General features: G+C 36.2%; 1 protein-coding gene across 1 annotated transcript in view; it reads left to right on the top strand.

Moving 5' to 3' along the window:
• LOC114360122 (epidermal retinol dehydrogenase 2) overlaps positions 1 to 22,739 on the top strand; it is a 45,778-nt gene that overhangs the window by 6,365 nt on the left and 16,674 nt on the right. Inside the window, exon 2 of the mRNA XM_028314696.1 lies at positions 7,200 to 7,604. Coding sequence (XP_028170497.1) covers positions 7,298 to 7,604 — 307 coding nt within the window. The 5' untranslated portion in view covers positions 7,200 to 7,297. The remainder of the gene's footprint in view (positions 1 to 7,199; positions 7,605 to 22,739) is intronic.

Raw genomic sequence — 22,739 nt, 5'->3', positions numbered from 1 at the left:
ATATTTACAAACTCAGGAACTAAAAAAAAGAAATAAAAGATGAATTATTAGAAATATGTATCATGTTAGGTTTTTTTAAAACATGAAATACCATTTCTTGAATAAACAAATTTTCAGCTCACGATCTCTCTTAATGAATGGAAAAATAGTTTTTTGACCTCATGAACTCTACTTCCTTATAAATAATTTATTTCAAGCATTTTGAGCAACAACATAGAAAAATATTATTGTTTTCCACGACGGTATTACCTGTTGTGTTTAAGTACATAAGTAAGTAGGTACAGTCACGGAATGAAAAGGTTCGTCAGTTTTCAAATTGATTCCTTCAACGAATCGCGAGCACATATTACCTTTTGAAACTATGTTGCAGAATAATCTCGAGTTAGAGAAAATAATCTTTAACTGTTCGTCAGTAAAGTTCAAAATTATTCAGATCAAAATTGTTTGACGATTTATCTTGTCAAGAAGATAATTATGATTGATAAACTAAAACCTTCTTGTTGGTTCAACCTGCCATTATTATTTCTTTTAAATAAAAAAAAAACTATTGTCAATTGGTCAATGTCATCATTGCATTGCACTGATGGGATAGAAAAATAAACAAGCAAAACCTTATTCGTTAGCAAACGTCATAATTTATTTAAATGTTAGCAGCACTGTTTCTTGCACCGTTATGTTGGCAGGTTTGACTCTCACAGCACCTAGTGCAAGCGAAAACCGACACTAAGGTGACGAACCTTTTCATTCCGCGACTGTACATCATTTATCTTGGTGTGGGTTAAAAGTCATGGTATGATCTTATTTGAAACTGAAATACCTATTTACTTAATGTAAATACACATGTAGAGTTCAAATTGTAAACAGAGTCAAAAGTCAAGTTTCTTAAATTATTTATTTATTTATTTATTTATTTATTTACAACAACAACAACACTTCACTAACATTATCTGTAATTATAACAAGTATAATTATTAAACTTCAGAAAATAACAATAAATGTAATTTTTAATTCACTGTGTTTATTTATGTGTAGTAGGAATGCGACCATCGCCGTCATTTTTTAATCTATACTAAAGCTGAAGAGTTTGTTTGTTTACTTGAACGCACTAATCTCCAAAACTACTGGTCAGATTTGAAAAATTCTTTCAGTGTTAGATAGCCTATTTATCGAGGAAGGCTATATATAGGCTATACAACATCAACATCAATAGGAGCTGAGCAACAATGAAAAATGTTGCGAAAACGGGTTTTCACGCGTACGAAGTCGCGGACACAGCTAGTCAGTCGATAAGAATGAAATCTCGACGCACGCACTCTTTGATGTTTTACCGACAGTATTGTTTCCATTTATGCGAATGTTTGTCCGATGGAACAATCGATATGCACCGCGACTAACGACTCGGTGTCAAATGATTATCGAATGCCGATGCCGGTCACGATCGCCGGCTATAATATGACCACCACAAACATACGATTCGAAACATGCATACAATCGATGTTTTTTGTTTTGTTACGAGCATCGATTATAAACAATCGTTGTTTTGACTCTTACCGATAACATGGAGGGACCTTATATAAAATAGTAATTTGATTGGAAAGCTTAGTGAATAACTGAAACACAAAATCTATACAGTAGAATCCCGATTATCCGGATCAATTAAAACCAGGGGTGTTCCGGATAATCGAAAATCCGGATAATCGATTTCAAAGTAAAATCAAACAATAATTAACTTTTTACAATAGAAAGGGTTTTCAATACATCATTTTAGAGTCTAAAAATCTAAATCTTAGACCATTGGTCATCCATTTCTTTTAACAATGAACTAAGAAGACGTCCGTACCATGTTACGGTGGCGGCGCCTTCGGTTTTTATGGGTCCAGACCCTGAATCGGTAATTAGAAACCGTGAAGAATGAGTCCGGATAATCGGATATCCGGATAATCGAGGTCCGGATAATCGAGATTCTACTGTACTTATAATAAATCTGTAGAGAGATCAATTCTGTACATGAAATATATTTTCAAAATAACTATCAGGGGGTGATTAGTGATCGATACTGATGCCAAAAATGCAATCAGTAAATTTTTTGTCTGTCTGTCTGTCTGTAAATTTGGCATGCAGGTACCTTAGTAATCTCAAAGCTTAGTTACAACAGGATATTGCAAAATTCCCACGGGAACGGGAGTTAGCGGGAAAAAACATTTGTATGAAAAAATCTAAACCGCGTAAGATAGATGAAGGGGTAAAACGGGATCCACGCGTACGAAGTCGCGGGCGGCCGCTAGTATGCAATAAGTCTCGAAAATGGCCGACACCATTTATATACCTAAATAAATACATAGCTGTTAATTTTCTGTAGGTAGGTACTCACATTCGGTCTAGTCTGTCACTAACTGCATCTGCCTGACATTGAGCAACATCGGAAATCACAAATTCAATCACGTAGTCCAAAATCCAACAATATTTTTGAGGAACTTTTATAACGTAGTTATATGCATTATACATTATGACTTCCTGTATGTTTTCAATGCAGGAAAATCTCAAAATTTACTTACGGCTTCAACTAATAAAAGCAAAACACCGTTGAGCATGTACCGTTACATAATGCAAGACATTTGGAGAAACCACAGACCCGACTTAAAAACTACCGCGACATGGCAATCAAAATATTCAATGTAGCCGTACATTTAATTGGTAACAAACTACACTGAACTAAATATACATATATGTATACGGGTTGGTAAGTACGTACTCGTAGTTCAAAGATAACCATAGATTATTACATATGACGATGGTAGGAGTTCCACTTCGTTTGCCATCAATTGGGCTGTATAATTTTCCTGTTCGCATTACATGAGTTGCAAAATGTTTGATATTATTTTCCAACATGACTGTGTATTTTGTTGCGTTTAACTTTTTAAATAAATTCTGTAAAGTAAGCTAAAGCATGAAAAAAGCTTTGTGTTGGTAACTTAACTTATTTACCGACACAAGGGTAAGTTAAAACTCTACCTTTCATAATGTCTAACTTACTAAATTGAAATTATTTGTCAACAACGTAGGCGACAAAATAATATTTACATTTAAGAAGTCCTGAAAGTACCTACCTAAATTTTGACTAGCGTTAAGTACTGGTGTAATATCGTTACCTATTCTTTAAAGATTAAGGCTGAGTTGCACCACCTAACTTTAACCGTAACTTTGACGATAACCGGTGTTTTTTGTATGAAGTTTGATAGATTTTTGACGTTGTTAAAGTTAAAGTAAGATAGTGTAACTCAGCCTTAGGTTTGTACCTAACTTACCTAATACCGATGGATTTAGTTAGATTATCTACAGCTTTTACAATCAAGTCTGAATTCAAAATAGATAAAACAATAAAATTGACGCAGGTTAAAAAATAGCGTTATAAAGTCATTAAAGTAATTACAATCTGCACAATCAGTTATAATTACACGAGATAAGAGTGTAATCATATGTCATCAGCTATTGAGAGCGCTGCACACAAAGCGCTATCTCAATGCAAATAATACCTAATTGGTGTCATTATAAAGGTCAACTAATTAGGACTGAACTAATTCAACACCTAATGATAGCCTGGTAATACAATGTTACTAAGGCATTATGTAAGATTGCCTATTGCCCTATGCCTTGGGTCTTAATAACATAGGTACATAAAATATAACGACTATCAACCGATTTTGTAAAAGCTTTTTAAATTAACCTGCTTCAGTAAGCAGTCCTAGCTAGCAGTATAGAGTGGAGGGAGACAAAAAAAGCTCTACCGAGATGTATAAACTTTTACTTATGAACTTTCAAAAACAACTTTCGTATGTTCAAAAATAAAATTAACCTATTCAATGCAATGAATAATAGATTTGCATTAAATTTTAGGTACGGGCATGTTTTTTTCGTGACTAATACCACAGCTAATACAAACATGGAATTCACCAATTACCTACTCGTATATATGTAGTCGTCATAAGTTATTCTTCAAATAGTATTTTTGGGTGGACCAGGGCATACTACAAAGCAATGTTATTTAAACTTAAGGTCTAACACCAGTCTCAATTGTCAATATAGTCGGCGATAATAGAATTTGGCAATATTGTTTTAGGCAAATACAAAGAAACAATGATCTGGACATTATTTTACGTTGTATGATAATTGACATCAATCATCATCACATAGGCAACTCCGTTTTTAAAATGAATTTAATGATTTTAAGCTATCGTACTCTGCTATCGTGTCGTAAAGTTTTTCTGAATCCGTCCAGTATTTTTGCGTGAAATCCTGAAGATCATCCATTCAAGCAAACATTCTAACGTAAATAAATAATTTTCTTTCTATGGAGTTAAAAATCAATCATTAAAAATCATAATCATCATTTCTTACAAGAGTACCAGAATTTATGAATAAGCGTCGACTTGCTTGGAAGTTTCCATTAGGTTAGATAGACGGGCTATAATATTATCTCGACATATCAAATAAGAAACTAGTCAAACCCCACTCAACATTAAAACATTTAGTTCACGTTTAGTCTTATCAATAGGTCCAAACTTAAAGTTACAGGATCTGAACATAATACTATTTGGTACTACCTAATATTAAGAGTTCCATAGTAGTCTGGGCGTAGAGGCATGCAGCTGTTTGTGCAATGGTTGCATTCACCGCTGCTTGCGACACCGCTGGATGTGTGAACGAGCTGCACGGAGCCATCTAGGCTTTGGGTCCTTACTACCGAACTTGTGACAGTTTAGCCGACTTACTATGTATTTACAAAGTACATGATATTATGTAAACTGAAAAACAATGTTACCTAATTGTATTTGACGTTGCTTGTGACTTTTGAGTGTGCTAAATCATAACTACTCTCAAGAAAATAATTACTAAGTTGAAAGGTGAGTACTTATAAAATAGAGCATTTACTTGTAACAGAACAACGAACCGCTCTATAAAACGTACTAGTGTCAATGTCACTCTTTCACGAAACAAAAGTTGTACATTTTTTGTAGCTGTATTTTCATTCGTAAGAACGTTACATTACCTAGAAATAATCTAGTCTGTACTCACCTTTAACTTGACCACACGACTCTACCATTTTAACATGACAGGACACTTGAAGCAAAATCTGTTTGACAAGTATTTTACGAAGTCTAGTGATATTTGTTAGTTTACCAGTCTTCAACCAATGACAGCAATTCTGATCAACCTTGAGCCACGAGCTCGCCTCAAAAGGTTGCCATACGGCAGACGTCACGCTACAATGCGCTGCTTGCCTAACGACGGCGTTTCCGTCAAACGATATCTCCACGTTATAAAATATCATCCACGTTTCGCCACTGTCTCTATCGGCACAGATTTTACCCAGGAACTATCTGTATGAGCTATAATATGAGATGTTTAACATATGATTTGGTGGAAGAAGCACCATGTCAGCTAATTTTGCTGGTGCCGTTCGAAATATAGAGAAAAATAAGGGGACTGCCTTTTGGTGTTTGCCTGAAAAGCACAATATTGAACTGTACTAAACAAAAATGAAAAGAATTCTAAATTACTTCACACTATACTGACCCAAATTGTAGGTGAATACTTAGAATACCTCCATAAAACGTTAAGTAAAAGAAAACCGCGTGCATTTACTACGTCTTTAAGTTTGGTGAGAGACTTACCCTTGCAACGGAAAGTGAATGGAAGTAAAGATCGGGGCCGCATGGAGCGATTTGTCAATTATTGAATACCTAGATCTTGTTGATTGACGTAGGAGCTAAGTTCTTACTGAATCGGTTGATAGAGTTCATACACATCGAATTCAAAAAACACCTAAAGTATCAGATCGAATTCTGATTCGTGAAATGAACTTAAGCAAAAACCAAAACAAATACGAACGTAACTTATTTTCCCAAATGACGTTAAACATACCAGTGAAAGCATTACATAAACACGAAGGCCGATCGTTAAATACCAAATCAAACAGGTACCGGAGCCAAAAACAGCTATAACGAGCGCTTTTGATCCAGTTTGCACACGTTGATCTTGAAAGTAATAGCAATCGACGAAAAAATTCTGATACCGCACCAATGCAGTTATTACAGAACGAAATAATCATTCTGTGATTCAAAACAATGATAATTTCAACCGAGATAACTCAAACTTCTTAAACAATGTCCAATATCTTAAACAATATGTAGAGAAATCTGGTAGACATTTCAAGAGAAAGGCTTTTAAGTAAAGTTATTATGTACTTGGATAAATCCTGGACGAAATAATACATATCTATGGTAAAAGCTTTTATGTAAGATTTGGTTTTCATTAAGTTCACTTCTTCAAGCACTTTTTTAACATCTCTCATTTTGTTAAAATATCATTTTTGAGACATTTTTATGTGCAGTCTCAAAATGTTAAACCATCGAATGGTTTTGGTTCCTAAATATTCATACTGCATAAGCGTACCTAGCTATTGTATGCGAACGCCAGAGATCTGTAGTTTGTATTAATAGATGTTTATCTTTCAACGTGTTCTATAATATTTTAGGTATTTTTTTAGACGAGGTAATTTACAGACAACCTGAATGCCTTCAATTATCCTAATAGCAGCTCGTAGGTATTTGTTTTACTAAAAGCTCTTTTATCTTCCTAATTCGTGTTTACATTTAAACCGGGGACTTCCTTCTCTGTGTGTTTAGTGCACTAATTTTGTTTTCTCTGTCTCGGTGGTGATTACCCATAAAATATAAATAGCAATTATTGACAAGGTCAAAGTCTGCAAACGTTTTGCAGGTTTTTTACCTTATCTAACAGATTTGCTATGTTTATGAAGTGTCTTCCGCGTGACTAACCGAAAAACCATAAATGTAGTGGTACAAAAGCACTGTTCTGTATAAGTATGGACAGACAACCATGAATTAATCTTATGAGCGGTCGTGGAGCGGTTATAGAGTTATTTTGCCATAAATGTCTAATTTGCTGGTGACTTTACTTGTACGAAGTTACAATACAAACTTTGACTGACTGTGTAAGCAACCAAAACCGACTTGGGTAAAGAAATAGCAGTGATGTAAGTGTTAGGTTAGATATCAAAAGATTCAAATGTATAAAACGAATGTTTGAGTTGTTTTGTAAAAACTAGTTTGTTCCTATAATAATGTATAGACATAATAAAAATTAAGACTTAATAAGGCTTATTTCATTATTTTCAGGTACCTAACACAAAGGGGGGCTACGAAGCTACCCTATAGCTCGGACTACCCCGAGTTATGCCAAACATTGCGGCCCAGCACCAGTGATCAGCATCAGGATGGCCACAGAAACGCAGGAGTACATCAACGGCATGAGGCCGGGCCCTCTTACCAGGGAGATTCCCGAGTGCATGAGGGACAAATACACAGTGCTCCAGTCAATCATGGACTTAGTAGTGTTCGTAATATTCGCAATAGGAACCGTGATACAGGCCATTTATAGGACAATAGTGGGAGTGCCTAAGAAGGACTTAAAAGGGAAAATTGCCCTAGTGACCGGCGGCGGCGGAGGCCTGGGCAGCCTCATTGCGTTGAGACTCTCCAGGCTGGGATGCACCATCGTGCTGTGGGACATCAACAAACAAGGTCAGTACCACCACTAGTACACTCAGCGTCAAGAAGTTCGTGAACCCAAAATAGCCTATAAGTCGCAACACGTTTTTGTTACAATTAGAATAAGATTGTGTCATTAACTTTTTGGCCACTTTGGGTGTCATGAACTATGTGATGCTGAATGTAGCACCAGATGAATTTATTTTATTTCATGATGATACAACACCGCATATGCTAATCCAAAAATGCGCGTATAATATTGAAATTGCCTTTCGCAACAATATCGTAAAATTGATGTATCGTATAATTAACGTGAGTATGTTTTATGTCTTCGGATATATTGGTTAATAACGGATTAACCTTGAGAAAGGACAGTCAATCCATAAAACTTTAAATCTCAATTTTTGAAAAAATAAAGAACATTGAACAACGTACTTTTATATTTTTTGAGTTTATTGCTCAATTAGCAGCCTTTACACAGTATAATACATTATATTAGGTATCATATAAAATATTGATATAAAAACAAAGGATTTTTCCCAAATGTAAAGGAGCATTTTATTTTTGTTATTAAAATAAATAAATAAAAAGTTTTTATTTCGAACAACTCACAGTTCATAATGTGGTTAGTAAACACACACCGTAAATGCTAATGTTAGCAATCATTATCAAGTGATTATTATTTTCCAGTGTATATCAATATTATAATTAAATCAAAAATAAAAAAATCAATAGATTAAAAATCAAATTAAATTAAATCAATTCAAAATCAATAAATGTAATTAAATTCAATCAATTATAATAAATAATTTATCATTCTCATGTAGGTACCTACTTAAAGTGCCAGTAGCGTTTATCAGTTAGCAGGTACTAGTTTTAGTATGTTTTGATCGAAGCGAGTAGGTTAATGTACTTTTTGTGTACATAAACAATACACAGATCATGTAAATAATCACTTGTTTTCATTAGCACGAGATAACGTACATAGAAGGCCTCAGTATAGATTCTATTATGAAGTCTTCTTAGATTATTCTGCAAAACGATATCGTCATGTTCTTGTAACAATAGAAATCAATAGATGTAAATATGCATCTATTGAATTCAGTTGGCCTCTCTTACTCTCTTCTCATTTTTCGTGAGGCAGATATGGCCAAAATATTGAAATAATTTTTAGGATAAATCCACGAACCCAAGGTACATAAATAAATAATAATACAGACTTCAAAACAGCTAGATACATAATATAGAGCTTTGACAGATTTTCAAAATACTTATTTAAATACGTTTATTTCATGGATATAAAAACCATAGTACGAGTACGACGACTACATATACGTAGTCAATGTAGGTAAATGTTAAAAACAAAAAATCCAACAGTTTAAAGACAATTAGGTACGACAAAAAATAAAAATTGTTATCGACAATTATAGGCCACAGGTCAAAAGTTAACAAAACAATGAACTTTGTAGGTACCTACTATGAGGTGAAATGTCTGAAGCCTAATTTTGACAGTTCTGCGTCACAAAACGTTCAAAAGATGTTCGGCACTATAAATGACATTCAAAACTTGCTTGACACATTTTAAGGCTGTGATGCTCTACCTTAAATATTGAAAAGTAATTTGCTTGAATGTTTGCTTACTTGAGTTTTTAAATAATTTTGAGTGTCGTTTAAAAATACGAGTTAAGTAGGTACCTACCTACTTACCGAGTTAGCTTTGATTCAATGACAAAATTAACTTAGTTAATGCACTTTTGTTTTTAATCAATTAATAGAATCGAATCGATATTGAACATCTCTAGGCCTAGATGACGACAGACATGCTGCTGCCGATAGATGTACCTATAATAATTAACGCATTCACATCGTTCCTACTAAAAGGACTAGAAAGATTGGTAGACCGACATCTCAGGGATGGCGTGCTGAAAAGCAAACCACTACACCCCCAACAACACGCCTACAGGAAAGGCAGATCAACAGAGTCGGCTCTACACATGGTAGTACATAAAATAGAGTCGGCCATCACAAACAAAGCGTCAACTCTTGCTGTCTTCATAGACATAGAAGGAGCGTTTGATAAAACTATGCACAACAGCATAAACCACGCCCTGGAACAATTCAACGTAGAACCAGCCGTAAGAAGCTGGGTCACTGAACTAGTTAGCAAAAGGGCGGTTCAGGTGGTGGCGAACACGACTACCAGAGCAGAGGTTGTCAGAGGATGCCCTCAAGGAGGCGTCCTATCGCCACTACTATGGAACATGGTAGTGGACAGTCTGTTAAGGAAACTAAATGACAGAGGGTACACGGCCATTGGATATGCAGATGACATCACCATACTGTTAAACGGAGGGGCTGAAAACGTGCTATGTGAAATAATGCGTTCAGCCCTGAACATTGTTGAAAACTGGTGCAGCGACCACCAGTTGTCAGTAAACCCAAACAAAACTGAACTAATCCTTTTCACTAACAAAAGGAAACTACCAGAGCTCCAGCTACCAGAACTCTTTAAAACAAAACTCTCCCTCTCAACACAAGTGAAGTATCTGGGCATCACCTTTGACCACAAATTGAACTGGGCGAGTCACATTGAAAACAAGACAAAGAAAGCCTGTATAGCATTTTATCAGTGTAAAAGACTCATTGGTAGCAGATGGGGTCTTAACCCAAAGATAACACTTTGGCTCTACACATCAGTTATCAGGCCCTCTGTCACTTACGGATCAGTTGTCTGGTGGCCCAGAACAAAACTATCCACAGTAAGATCAAAACTCCAAAGCCTGCAACGTCTAGCAAGCATAGCGGCCACCGGTTGCATGAGAACCACACCATCGGCATCACTTGAGTACCTTCTGAATCTTAGACCCTTAGATCTCATCATTCAGGAGGAAGCGCAAGCAGCCGCTCTAAGACTTAAAGGAAACGGCCTATGGAAGCAAAACAAGGAGACAGGACACTCTGCGATCCTGCAGAAAACCATAAAAGAAATACCTCTCACTGAGGCACCAATCGATAGGATACCCTGTGAACACATTTTCGACCGAAGATATGATATCCAACTTACAGCGGAGACGCGAGATTACTCTGGAATCAATGAAGTTAGGATATACACGGACGGCTCCAAAACTCAAACGGGTACAGGAGCTGGTGTCTTCTCGAATGATCTTAATATAAGAATATCAACAACTTTAGATAAACACAATACAATTTTCCAAGCAGAATGCATTGGAATCACCAAAGCAGCACAGGCGGTAACAGCCAGAGACATCCGAGGTCTAAATATAAGAATTATCTCGGATAGTGCATCCGTACTGCAAGCGCTACAAAGCAACACAATAACAACGGCCCTTATATTGGAATGCCATGAAGCGCTCCAAGACATTGCAGCTGTAAATGGAGTTACCCTACAATGGATCAAAGGGCACAGTAACTCTTTAGGCAACGACGCAGCGGATGAACTGGCAAAAAGAGGTTCGGACACAACAGTATTTGGCCCGGAACCAATACTGCCGATACCACAAGCACAGATCAGGAACTGGCTGCGTTCCAAAACAGAAGAAAAACACCACACAGAATGGAAAAATAGCGAAGGATGCAGGCAAACAAAAGATGCGGTTCCGGACGTATCGAAAAAGTTCTCCCGCAGCCTCATCAGACTAAACAGGGACAGCATCCGCAAGGTTTTAAGTGTCATAACAGGACACTGTATGCTAAACAAGCACCTATACAACATAGGTGTCACAGACAGCCCACTGTGCAGGGGGTGCATGGAGGCAGAGGAAACACCGCAGCATGTGCTCATGGAGTGCAGTAGCGTGGAAGAACAACGGGCTCAATTTCTTCGATCACCGTCGTCGCTACAGGAAGCTTGCAGCAGCCTGGACGGGCTGCTCGCCTTCTGGGGGGATCTGGGGTGGTTGGAGTAGGAAGATAAACCACAAATCGCGCACAATGGCCCTATCATGAGGCCAAGTGCGGTATTCGATTGCCCTGCAAAACTAACTAACTAACTAACTAATTAACGCATTCATGAACATCATCTCATATCAATCAATCACTATCACAGAACTGTGACCGCGTGGTTGCGGCGTAGGTAATTAGGCCCTTAGGGTCATGCTTATTAACTTAAGCTGTCGAAAGTGCAGCTAATATGAATACACAAATACTACCCTTTTCTGCGAAGACACTCGAGCTGGTTTCCCAACGTTTACAACTCACAACCTCACGCATCGGTGTTATCTACGCAAATCGTAGGCAACGACCGCGTGTATTGTTGCGAAACTGCTAAATTACCGCGTCAACTTCGTGTTATGTCTTTCATGAACTGAGATTATCTTGGGTAGATTAATTAGGCACAAAGTTTTATGATATTTTAAAGAAGTATTAGCTCTTGTTCGAAAAAATGGTTAAGGAAAATCAAACGTGTTAATGGGAAGCTATTTGTGTTTTATTATGTTAAATAAGTAGGTACCTATACTTTATTAAATTAGAAGTTTATTTTTCATAAAATTTAAATTAATGCCAAAGAGCTTTAGTTATGTGCAATACAATCGTAGCTACATCCAAAGGCCTATAGCGTACAAATTGAATGGTCATCGAAATCCGAAATCCAATATTTAGATATTAGATATTTGGTATACGATCAAATATTTGCCCTTCGCGACTAGAGCCTGTCGAAACCAGGCCCAGTGTTTGCCCGCGCGGTCCTAAGGCCAAAGTCGCAGTTGCGACAGCTGACCGCTTGTCCACTTGTACAGGGCCCTATTCTGCAAATTTTATTAAATATGCAAGACACCATAATCCGAGCCTTTTCAAGGCGAGAGTGAATAGGCACTTACAGGGTAGGAATGTACCATTAACATCAGGTACGATTGCAGTCAAATACCTGCCTTTTTCTGCATTAAAAAAAATGTTAGCCGACTCTTTGAAAATGTTAACACGTTTCAGATATCGAAATTGCTTAACGAAGAAGCGAGTTTAATACTCGTTACATTACTATTGATGATTGGAATCGACGCTTCTGTCCGCTCTAATTAATTACAACTGTAGCTAACGTGTTTTTCAGCACACGTACCTACAATTATTGTAAAAGTTCGCGTCGGTGAAGGAAGAGGCGTGAGTACTGAGTACTGCTAATAGAGTCCAGATTAGCAGAACATTCAATCAATCAATAAGGCATTTATTGTGTCAGTCATAGGTAATATAGATCTTTAGATAGGTAATTATTAATTATTAAATGGGTCCGCTATACTTAACCTGAAAATTGGGCCTACAATAAATTAGGTTTAACTTGATTTCTCTTTTTTTCTTTTAACTTGCGTCTAGTCTTACTCCTAGTGAGAATTACACATTCGAAATTATTAGAAACGTACATAATAATTTTAATTATTAATTTATTTTTTAGTTTTACGCATCACATAATTTGTTTGGTCCATGGTTACGTTAATTAGAGCGAGATTAATTGCTGATTAACATTAATTGTTGGTCGAGTAGTGAATGTTAACATGCTCATTGAAGCTACGATGCGAAACAAGGTGTTTTGGACAGCAGTAGCGCAGTATTAATGGTTAGCCAGTCGAGCCAGATGCATAGCACTTCTATATTTATTGTGAAATCACCTAAACATTGCACTCGACAGAGATGTCTGATCTGAAAAAGTGTCAAAGTTAAGCCCAAAAATGTTATGGAGCTTTTTTCTACTTTTAAAATGAGAAAGAAATCGCCTTGAAAATGAGTTGAGACTGTACCTACTTATTTCAGAAAATGTGCGAATGATGAAGCAGACAGACTGCCGCACTTATTGTGAAAAACGTTGTCGAACATTTTGAGTGACCTCTACTTCAAAATTGCGTGCGCTGACATAATAACAAAATCTATTAATCTTGGGCCATCAGCGTCTTGTTAATTATTAAAATGATGCCTGCACGATGTATAAAAACAATTAACTGAAGGAGTAATCTACCTAGAGGTACAGGAATTCTCAGGCTCATAAGAATCTAAGTTCTGGGCTTACTACAGAATCTATAAAATGAGCAAATAATAGTTTCACACATAGACATATATGTGTAAAACAGTAATTAAGTGTCGGTCTCTGGCAGATGACAATTTGAGGAAACTCATCAGCTTCAGTCTAAACTGTATGTTTATCACATGGCTGTGATAAAAAACAATAATGATACTCAACTTAGGCATTCATAAAACGTGCTAATTGCATTCCAACAAAACTTCGAAGAAGCATCCTTCAACGACAAACAAATTAACACTTATAGAAAATTTCGTTCGAGAATAAAACTAAATCTTTTGATCTTATCTGAAGACTATTTAGGTACCTACAATAACATTTTATTGAATGCTTCGTTAGGAACAGAACGATGAATAAAACAATTTATTTAAATTGACATTTCTTCGCAACCAGCACACACCTTGGTACGCGCTCCCTTGTACGAGTTTTGAAAGAGATAATAAATGATTATGCGTCAGGATAGTAAGTGGCTGAGCCATGAGTTTGGAGTCGTCATGTCTGTGAACAGGCGCTGCTTTCGGGGACTGGTCAATCCAAGTTATTCCAACTTATGTATGCGAGTCATTTCTACTGGTATTTGAGTGTGTAATCTGTAAGTCTAGATATTAGCACGTCACTACCTTGTTTAATATGCCACGCAATTTTGTATACCCATTCTTATAAGATACACTATACAAGAATGCATGGTAAATTCAGTGAACTGCTCCTGAATCGAATGTACCTACTACTGCTATTTCTATTTATTTATATTAACCGGCAGACAGTGGTGACTGAGTTTGTTGCGGCGCTTCTTCTCAGCACTTGCCAAATGTTGGTCTCGAAGCGCTGGTAGGGTAAAAAGATTATGAGACATGTAGAGGCTCCTTAAGAGCAAAATGACGATTTGTAAGAACTATTTATTAGTCTAAACAAATAAAGAAATTTTGACTTTGACTTTGACTTTGACTTTGAGTGACACAGTAAACCTAATAGTTTAAAGTTGTACAACTTTAAAGTACAAAATCCCATCCCAACTATCCCATATCCCATATCCCAACGTCTGTCTGTCTGTTACGCTTTCCCGCTTAAGCCTCGCAACCGATTTTGATGAAATTTGGCATAGAGATAGTTTGAGTCCCGGGAAAGAACATAGGATAGTTTTTATCCCGGTTTTTGAAACAGGGACGCGCGCGATAAAGTTTTTCTGTGACAGACAAAATTCCACGCGGGCGAAGCCGCGGGCGGAAAGCTAGTAATAAGTATAATTTCTTACTTGGTAATGTGCTTGATAATTTATATGTGTTTAAGAAACTAGCGGCCGCCCGCGACTTCGTACGCGTGGATCCCATTTTAACCCCTTAGGGGTTGACTTTTTCAAAATCCCGTCTTAGCACCTACGTTCTAAAGGTACTTGTAGTTTCTGAGATTTCGTGATGAGTCAGTCAATCACTTAATCGCTTTTATAAATATATGTAGATATGAGCAAATTGTATTTTTAACAGTGTAAGTATACAATATGTATTGTTGGTGTACCTTTGCAAGTAAATAAATAAATAATTTATAGTAAGTAACTAGGTAGTTTAAAATAAATCATATAATTTTTCAGATAGATAAAGAGTGATATGAGCATATGTTTGCTAGACATACCTATGTTAGATTTTGCTTCATAGCAATCATTTAACAAACATATTCGCTATACAAACATAACGTGGCTTGTCTGCCATACGCACTTTAATTGTTAAGTTTCGGCAATTAACACAATGATCATAATCATTAACGGCTACTCCTTGGTTGATCATCTCAGCGTAAAACACTCCGGTCTGAACTGGACTTTAATACAAAACACCATACGGTTTCAGATTCTAAACTTGTGGGAAAATGGTAGTGTGACGAGCACTTATGAAACGAAACTTAAAAGTAAACATTTATTTTCTTATTGTATACAGGGTGTTAGGTAAATGGGTATATGAGCCGACACTAGCCCATATCTACATATGCATATAAATGGTATGGTGAAGTCAGAAAATTGATATCTTCATTTTAATTATTTCAATTTTCATACAAATCTGAATTTATAAATTTATTTTGTATGAACATTTAAAAAATTAAAATGATGATATCAAATTTCTGACTTCACTATACCATTTATATGCATATGTAAACATGGGCTAGTGTCGGCTCATATACCCATTCACCTAACACCCTGTATAGTCGGTTTGGTAGAGTTGATGTACCTAGGCTCCAAGGGTCGATTTTCATACATACTAAGGTTTTTGTTTTAAAATTTCGTAGCAGATTTGTGTTTAGTTTACCCGGAGTTTTGAACATTATTTGCTGACGCCATGGAAGTAAAAGTTTACTTTCAACCAATAAATCTGATAAACGAACGAGACGCCGAAGACAATAAAACATATCGTCGTTTTGTCTCTCGTGAAAGTGACACCGACCAGCAACGACATGTTAAACGAAACAGTAAATATACATCCTCATATATCATAGATTTATCCGTCTGTTCATAAAAGTTAAATGAAAGTTCTTATGAGTCAAAAGTAACCTGCGACGAGCTCGTGACAACATTTTCGAGATTAAGGTCTGTGCGATTAGGCGGAGAGAAAGAAATCTCCAAATTACTATCTAGCTAAGATTTTGTAGACTTAAGCGATTTGCGTAAAAATGTAAAACGCCGCGCCTGAGATTCACCTCGACCTTGAGACAGACGGTTTTTATGAAAAATTATAATCTTAAATAAGCTGTTATTTTTACATTTGATGTAGAACTAACTACTAAGTACCTATAATAAATGTATTACCACAGGACCATTCCTGTGGTAATACATTTATTAGTGTTAGTCCATACAAATCTGAGTCATTATAAGTCGGCCTTAGTAATTACAAGACAAAAAGCTCTTTGGCGCAGTATACGTAGTAGAGTCAAACGCTTTGTTGCAATCAAACCACAGATAGCGCAAAAACTTTGGCTTTTTGAGTGCCGCCGAGCTAAATCGAATGTTTGAGTTGTACACAACCTTGGATATGACTTTTTACACGACCACAGCCGCTGCACTGCCTCAACTGCCTGACGACCAAGCATTTGAGGTTACTGACTTAGTTATTTAGGTATGTTATTTAATACACTCTGCACAGTGAGATCATATTTTTTTATGTCCATAAATGAAATCGAAAAAGTATTATACTTTTTAGGAACATTTTACTACATAGTTCGCACTTTTTTATTGTCTAACTCTAATTCTGCTGTAAAAAAGTTATTTTTTATTTTTATTTTACCAGCTAAATAACCAAATCATAAAATAATAACCTAGTTAAATGTAGCCCTATTATGTAATAAATTAAGACATTTATCTAATTTATTGCAAACCTAATTACTTTTGCAATGACCTAGAAAGAAGTACAGCCGAGTCATGGCATTTTTGTTTTGCTAACTCGCAGATAAACTTAGTATCAGTGTATCTAAAATTAGTAACACGTCATTTGTATTACAATGTAGATTGTTATACAAACTAGTGTGGCATCATTATTTAATTCATACTGAACATAGCAATTATCAAAGCTAAGTTTTGCAAAATACCCTAGAATTAGCCTGCGGCTGTACCATACATTCAGTCCCGTAACGAAATACAATGCCTGTTGGTTGCAGGTTCATATCCCAGGCAAATGTTTGAGTAATAAGCGCATTCATGTCCAGAGAGTCATGTAGTTATCGCAATGTTAAGTTTTGATTAGTTTAAAGTGATTGTAAACATTGTTAGAAAAATATTAATAATAAAAAAAAAATCAAAAGTCAAAAATATTTATTCAGTTTAGACCACAAGTAGCACTTATGAACGTCAAAATATAGTAAATAATAATAATAAAAAGAAAAAGGTAGCCCTTATGGGGCACTTTATATGTCTCCTTCCTTATCTTTTGGGCTCTACCAGCGCTTCGAGACAAACATATGGCAAGTGCTGAGAAGAAACGCCGGAACAAACTCAGTCACCACTAATTGCCAGGAATTATCTAACGGTAACAATAACCAAATTCAAGTACATCAAATATGTGCAGACTGAACTGACTGATATAATTAATGCACTTGTTTGTCAATCGGGTAACCTGTGACCTCCTTTTGGTCTTCACTGTGCGTAGTGCGCGTGTGTCTCGCTCAAATTACTACACTTATAACATGTGAATATTATCCTAGTGTTGTCTTAGATAAATGACCTAGGTCAACACATTAAGATAATTTAAGGTAAATAAGTCTAGGAATATTCTAGAGCTCATTAGGTTGGAGATAACCTTCCGTAGCAATAGAGTCTGATAATAGTAGGTCGCCGATGCAGCGAATTTATTACACAATCTATGACAAGGTTAGTGACTTTGCCGTATAAAAATTCGGTCAATTTCGAGACATATTCGTGTGCTGTGAGTTCCGTACATTTTAATAAATGTGGTGGACTAGACTACTACTATACCTACTTAAAATAAATCTGTAGAGGTCAATTCTGTACATGAAATATGTTTTCAAAATAACTATCAGGGGGTGATTAGTGATCGATACTGATGCCAAAAATGCAATCAGTAAAATTTTTGTCTGTCTGTCTGTATGTTCCTTATAGAAACAAAAACTGCTCGACGGATTTTAACGAAACTTGGTACATTTATTCTTCATACTCCTGGGCAGGTTATAGTATACTTAGGAATTCCCACGGGCAGTGGCGGCGTAGCATGGGTTGGCACCCGGGGCGATCACCCCCCTCCCCCCCGTCATAAGTCCTAAGGCACCCCCTGGTACCCCCCAGGATTTTGGGGTTTTACCTACCGATTCGAAGATTGAAAGACAATCGCACCCCCCTCCCCCCCCCCTATCATGACATAGACCGTAGACTTGCCATGCAGATGCGCCGGTGAGTACTAATCTGCGCGACTTGTGTCACCCCCTGATGCTTGGCACCCGGGGCGGACCGCCCCCACCGCCCCCCCCTTACGCCGCTACTGCCCACGGGAACGGGAATTAGTGGGAAAAAGCGGGAAAATCCTTTTGTATGAAAAATCTAAGCCGCTTAAAAAAGTAAGACGCTTGAAATTTGGCATGCAGGTACCTTAGTAAACTTAAAGCTTAGTTACACCAGGATATTGCAAAATTCCCACGGGAAGCGATTAGCGGGAAAAAACATTTATATGAAAAAATCTAAACTGCGTATATAATACCATAATAAAAACCTTAATTAGTTTTTAATAAAGTCGAGTCGATACCGAAAAATGTGACTCGCTGGATTTTCCTGTAAACTTTTCAGACAGACCAATACGCATGTAGTTTCATAATTTAATTCTTAATAAGTTACTTCTTTTTTACCATCAACACCCAGTACTAGACAAATTTCGTTTCAGAGAAGCTGTAACAGTTTACAAATAATCCTAAAACATAACGCTCAAGGTGATATGATAATAAAAACATCATATGCAAAATGACCTTTAGATTTGACTCTGCGAGTTCTTATGTGCAACTGTAACTACAATAAAAATTACTAGCAACTACTGAATACGCGTTATTAATTATTAGCAACCACTTTTAACACTGAATACGCAATTTTAATTGCAGGTCCCGCCATCTCAACGAAGATACACATTTTAAGTCTCAACTTATATATGTGGTAGACCTCACTAGCTCACGACTTACACACAATACCAATTTTGTAACACTTGCGTTCTCGATTGCTAAGTGGTAAGGCTATGTATAAATTAGAATCGTCTTCAGTGTCTGTATGGGATAATAACATCTGCCGTACGCGCCAATAGAAACTGACAATTTAGTTAATTTAAGTATGAGAAAAAATGTCTTAATCTGAGATATGATTAACAGTCTCAATATACAATGAATAGGACCTTTTTGGCACAGAACATTCATAATTATTTTTAATTTTAACTATGTTATGGTTTCTTTTTTTGTTCATTTATGTAGGTATTTTTGTTCTATTGTGTGCTAAATAAATATATTTTATTCTATTCTATTCAATATCTTCAACATTACTTAACTTTTTAGTCAAAGTAGCTTTTGTAAGTTTGCTTTGCACCATCTTAATTTAACTTTAACAAACGTCGAAAATCTGTCAAACTCTATACAATAACACCGGTTATCGTTAAAGTTACCGTTAAAGTTAGGTGGTGCAACTCAGCCTAAAATAATTAAATACATCGATAACTAGGTGTCAATGTTGTTCGGACTTTATTTGTTAGAATAATTTGCAGCTTCTCTTGGTGCAGCCTCTAATGTGACAATGTTGGGCAACGGCCATCTTTCATAGAGGCTCGACATGCGGTATCTTGGATGCGGTATTGTGTCAGCTTTTGTTACATTGTCAAACGTTCAGAAGCATTCAGCAATATAAGTCTACTCTCGGCTTCGATTGAGTACGAGGCCTTGGGCGGCTGTAAATCAAAAGCGAATATCATGTAGCCGTCGCCTTCTGGTCTTGTGGCTTGGTTGCTCGTGTTTCTTTTCTAATACATTAATGCTTCAACCACACCAACGCATACAGATCGCCATCGCCGGCGTGATCATAGTCCAAAGTCAAGTCGCGCGACCCATGACATGACAGTCCACGCGACCTGTCATTTCCCTATGATCGCGCCGGCGATGGCGATCTGCACGCGTTGGTGTGGTTAAAAGCTTAAGAGTATAATATCTATTATGTAGAGACCTTTTCAATACTAAGACTACCGGAGTATTATTGCTGCGTCATAGTAGTGCCTCTTGCTCTTCGTGTATCCACGGAAGACCAGCGTCATGGTGTTCCTTACGACACCTCGACATGATGCTGAGTGGATACTATTTCGGCGACACGCACATTAGCTACTTCATCTAGTTTGGTTTTATTATTATTTTCTTGATGTTGTTTTGTGTCGCTGAATAAAACATTTCATTACTATTTTTATTTTCATTAGAAAAAGGCTTTAAAGCTCTAGATTCAGCCAAGCTCATTGTAGTGAGAAAATCAAATTAACAAAAAAACAAAACACTATTGGTTGTATCAATTAACAAAACGCGTATTGAATTAGATATTTAGGAACTAATAGCGATAATATGATGTAATGTTTGACATCAAAGATGTATGTAGGTATAGAAAATGCAAATGTCTATAGACATCAAAGATCGATGAACATGATGTTCTAAGTGACTTTATTCGGGAGGTGTAAACTTTGATGGAATATAAATTAAAGGTGTTAATTTAATGTTTTTTTATAAAAAGTCTGAAACACGAAGTCTTACTTTATTATGGGTAAGTTTAAAATAAGCTTGAAAGTTGTTAATATTCAAATTATTATACTTAGATTATTTTAAAGGCGCAAGCAAGGTACCTATTAATTAATAGAGTAAGTTTGACCTGAAATACAATTTTTTTTTACAAAATATGATGAATCATCTCAAGAACAAATAAAATACAATTTCACTACTTTCTATCTATTAGTTAAGCCAAATCAACTTTTGGACATGACAAACTATAGTTAAACAAATATTTTGCAACTGCCCTTAACCTTTTCATTATGGGCAAGGTCACGTGCTCTTGCGCTAATATTCTATTTCCTTTCGTGCAATTGCGCTCAGCTTATTTTGTAACTCACTTTGTAGTGTTAAATTTATTGGCACTTTCAAACAAGAGGTGGAAATGGCGCAATAAGTACTTTAATTAGCGGTTGGTAGCCTGTATTTCTATAATTGTAATATTTTCACAGATTTTTCGCTACGAAAGGACATTTAAAAAGATACTTCAGCTTTTCCGGAAAAATGCATTAAAATAGCTGATCATGTCGAAAAACTTTGTTTTACTGCAGGATGTTTAGGCTGAGTTGCACCACCTAACTTTAACGGTAACTATAACGATAAGCTTTTTGTAGAGAGTTGAACAGATTTTTGACCTTTGTTAAAGTTAAAGTAAGATAGTGCAACCCAGTCTTAGTAAGTAATCATTTATACCGACCGACGTAGGTACCCTTCAAAAGTTGAAGGTGTGAAGACTTTGATTTCGAACAACTTCATATTCGATACATCATCATAGCTTCATTATAGTGTACTTTCTCTACGTTAATTAAGTTCACTCCGACTACTTATTCGAACAATAAATTATTCGATCGCCGTCGTGTGATACATAAGCACACACAGCTGCATTATTAGCTTGACTTCATTGCTTTCTTAGATTAGAACAACAATATAGTGGTGCTACACAGGTGCTACTTATAATACTGGCCAGTTACTTTCTGTAGTTTCTGACGACGCGAATATAAGGCTGGGTTGCACCAACTTACTTTGACTTTAACAAACGTCAAAAATGTGTCAAATTCCATACAAAAAACATCGCTTATCGTTATAGTTACGGTCAAAGTAAGGTGGTACAACTCAGCCTAAGATCTTAATTCTTAGCTGAGTCACGCGTAACAGACATCATGAATATTTACTAATAAGGATTATTTGAATTATTTTTGACATCAATGGAAAATATTTATTCAAATATCAACCCGCAACCTAGAATATGGTAATATCTTAATTCCAGTAACCTTGACGTTGCAAATCCGTCTTGTTTAATATGTATTTTCTTTCTGTAAACGGAAATGTATTTGTTTGGTTCGGACAAACAGATGTCGAGGTTTCTCTGTAAATATGGAGATTGCTTGGAGACCACAGTTTCCTTTTGGCACTCATGGGGAAGGCCCTCTTATGAATTGCATATTTTGTAAAAAAGCGTTTCCGAAAAGTATCCATTGTTAACATAAATGGTACTCTTTTGTCTTGATTTTCGGGATTTTTGCATTTATAATTTGAAATAATGTAGATATGTCAACCATAATTTTTCAACCCCATTTTCACTAGCTATAACGAAGGTTGCTTCAGTATACGTCTCTAGCGTGCTTTCTGTAATTAGTTAATTTGATTTCTTACCAAAAGCATTTTGTTTTTCAGATAAATAAAAGAAATAAAAATATTCCTTCTCCTAAGCCCTATCTATATCTGTGTTAAAATTGGTTCAGCGGTTTAGATGGTTCCAAACAAGTTTCATATTTCATAACATTCACCTTGGTGAGCCGAAATTGCCCCTTTTATCAATTACAGTTATCAACAGTTATTACTTGTTGAATAACCGGTATTGTGTTAAGGCTTTAACTGCTCATCTGCCCTGA

The sequence above is a fragment of the Ostrinia furnacalis genome, unplaced genomic scaffold (genome assembly GCF_004193835.3).
Source record: "Ostrinia furnacalis isolate ACB-3 unplaced genomic scaffold, ASM419383v2 OfSCF4894, whole genome shotgun sequence".
Taxonomy (NCBI): domain Eukaryota; kingdom Metazoa; phylum Arthropoda; class Insecta; order Lepidoptera; family Crambidae; genus Ostrinia; species Ostrinia furnacalis.
This window is presented reverse-complemented; position numbering and strand designations above follow the sequence as displayed.